This window comes from Poecilia reticulata, linkage group LG22 (genome assembly GCF_000633615.1).
Source record: "Poecilia reticulata strain Guanapo linkage group LG22, Guppy_female_1.0+MT, whole genome shotgun sequence".
NCBI lineage: Eukaryota > Metazoa > Chordata > Actinopteri > Cyprinodontiformes > Poeciliidae > Poecilia > Poecilia reticulata.
The window spans coordinates 3,909,192-3,911,666 of record NC_024352.1 but is presented as its reverse complement, the minus strand read 5'-3'; the positions used below and the strand labels follow the sequence as shown (position 1 = coordinate 3,911,666).

Below are 2,475 nucleotides of genomic sequence, written 5' to 3'. Positions count from 1 at the left end.
TATCAGATAGTCGACACTTGTGAAAACCAATAACAGACATTACATTTTGTCAAATGTCATTATTAAAATTATCAACACACATCAAATATGTTGGTCAGTGTTCTGTTCTGAAGCAAATCTGAACAGGTTTTTAGTCTTGATTTAAAGGAACTCAGTGTTTCGGTTGTTTTTCTGTTTTCTGGAAGTTTGTTTGCAGTGCATAGAAGCTGAATGTTTAAGGTGATTTAATTTTTTTTTAATTCAAAAGTCAAATTTAATACTGCTGCTAAAGTGTAATTAATATTATTGTAACTAAGGGAAACTGACAGTGATATTTCATTAGATATACTTTAAATTGGGAAATACGAGCCACTTTTCCAGGCAATCGTCAAGCAAATTTAAAGCAGACTTTTGAAATAATGCAAGACAGAAAAAAGAAAAGCCGAAATCAACCTTAAGGAAGTTATGTCAAATTTTGCTGTTTCCGTCAACCGTTTCTAAATGCACACAAAAAAACTTTCATGTATGAAAGGAAATACCAGCATGACTTATAAAACTTTAGTACACCTTGACAACGGCAAACAGCCCATGCTAGTTGGTATATTCCATGATGTTTTTAATCCAGATTATCTGGCTTTGTAATTTGAACCACTCTTCTTTGTTCATATCTGTTTTCAGACTCTGTGTCCAGTGAAACTGCTTTCCTGGAGGACTTTGTCTTGGGCATGGGAGACACCCTGGAGATGTCGTGCAACCGGGAGGACTCCTCAGAGCCCATCGTCTGGTTCAAAGACGGCATCGGACTCTCGTCGGGCAACCGGACGCGAGTCGGCCAACGGATGTTACGCATCATCAACGTGTCATACGAAGACTCTGGCGTCTACACGTGCCGACTCGCTCATACCAACACCCTGCTCAAAAACTACACCATCAGGGTGACAGGTGAGATATGGGAGGGTGTTCTGAAGACTCGCATCTATTCTGCTTTTCTGTTTATTTGTCCAGCAAACTGTAGTATCTTCCTACCTAACATCCAGTAATGCTCCATGCTGGCAGCCGAGGTTTAGAACTCTACGCAGATACACTAGAGCATGTTCTGTGTACACACCTCGCACAGACTCTCAGCCACACAGTCAAAGGTGAATTTAATTATCATGGCTCTGTGGTGAAAGCAGAGCACTAATAAGAGCGCAAGACCAAGAGGAAGTGAGGGTGGGGCTGTGGGCGGTGGTGGTGGGGGTCAGGAGGCTAGCGAGCAGCAGCTTAAAAGTCGGGAGGCGTTTCACCGTAAAACCCGGGACACCAGCTGAGTCTGTTATTGACAACTAATTAGAAAGCAATTAACTAGAAACATTTCAGCATTGAAAACAGATGGGATGGCAATAAATGTGTGAGTTTCCTCTCTCACTTCACCCTCCTACCTCCTCACAAGCACTCACTCACGCACACACACGCACGCACACACACACGCGCACACACAAGTGTGTTTGGTTACAAGCTGGAGAGGATGCAATCAATTCCAGCGCTAATCGGAGGTGGATAACTTCTCCTTTATGTCCAAGGCATCTATCTGTTCCAGACTCTGAATATGCACCACTGTCCTCATCACTGATGTCTGAGCAAGACTGTCTGGCATAATATTTTTTTTCCTTAATTTAATTTCTCAAGTAAAATAAAATAAGCACATTTGCTTCCAGCTCTGCTCAGCATGCTTCAGGGATTAAGATCATAGTTGATGCAATTTCATTGCAGGCTTTAATGAAGTGAATAATTTTAACGCTCCTGTGCCTGCACAAATCACCTTAGAAGTTTGACACTGAACAGCATGAGGCGACAATATCCTGTTTTCCCCTGCAGTGCAGGTGGTTCTCCTCCCTCCACTTTAAACACTGCGCCTTTGGTTTATCTGAAAACACACATTGTACTATTGTGTTGGTCCTCAAATATTTGAGTTATGTGCAGATAGCTAAGAGCTAGGAGTGCACTGCTACCTTCTGCCTATGAGAAAAGATAATAAACGGTGTTGGGTTCATGGAGATAAGATCAGATGTTAGCAGACTTTTTGAGAAAACTGAGCGCATTCACACCAACCCTGTTTAAATCCGCTTCAATCGAACTCTAGTTTTTTTCCCCAGGAAGTCCTAAAAACCTAGTTCTCGCTTTGATTGACGTGAACTCTGTTGCGGTTCCACGTTAGATCGCTCCAAGAGTAGGAAGCAGACTACAGTAGAGGGCATTCTGGGTAAATACAACCAAAATAAATGTCTTATTGTTATATCCGGAGATATCACTAACTCCATCTGTCAACCTTAAGTCTTTCACATTATTCACTGATGATGTGTGTGACTACCTCGGCTGGTGTGTCTTTGACAAAAGACGTCAAAAAAGTTGCCTTAATGTGACCGTGACTTTTTTGTGGAAAGGACATTGTGATGCTTATGATTTATGATTGGTCAAATTTGTCACCAGACACACTGAAGCATTTAAAAAAATTAT

The 2,475-nt window shown here is 41.6% G+C and overlaps 1 protein-coding gene across 10 annotated transcripts in view; it reads left to right on the top strand.

Moving 5' to 3' along the window:
* The window catches only part of fgfr3 (fibroblast growth factor receptor 3), a 78,822-nt gene that overhangs the window by 30,375 nt on the left and 45,972 nt on the right, over nucleotides 1–2,475 (top strand). For all 10 annotated transcript variants that reach the window (XM_008398788.2, XM_008398787.2, XM_008398789.2 and 7 more), the window contains exon 3: nucleotides 658–921. In XM_008398788.2, the coding sequence (XP_008397010.1) occupies nucleotides 658–921 (264 nt within the window). The remainder of the gene's footprint in view (nucleotides 1–657; nucleotides 922–2,475) is intronic.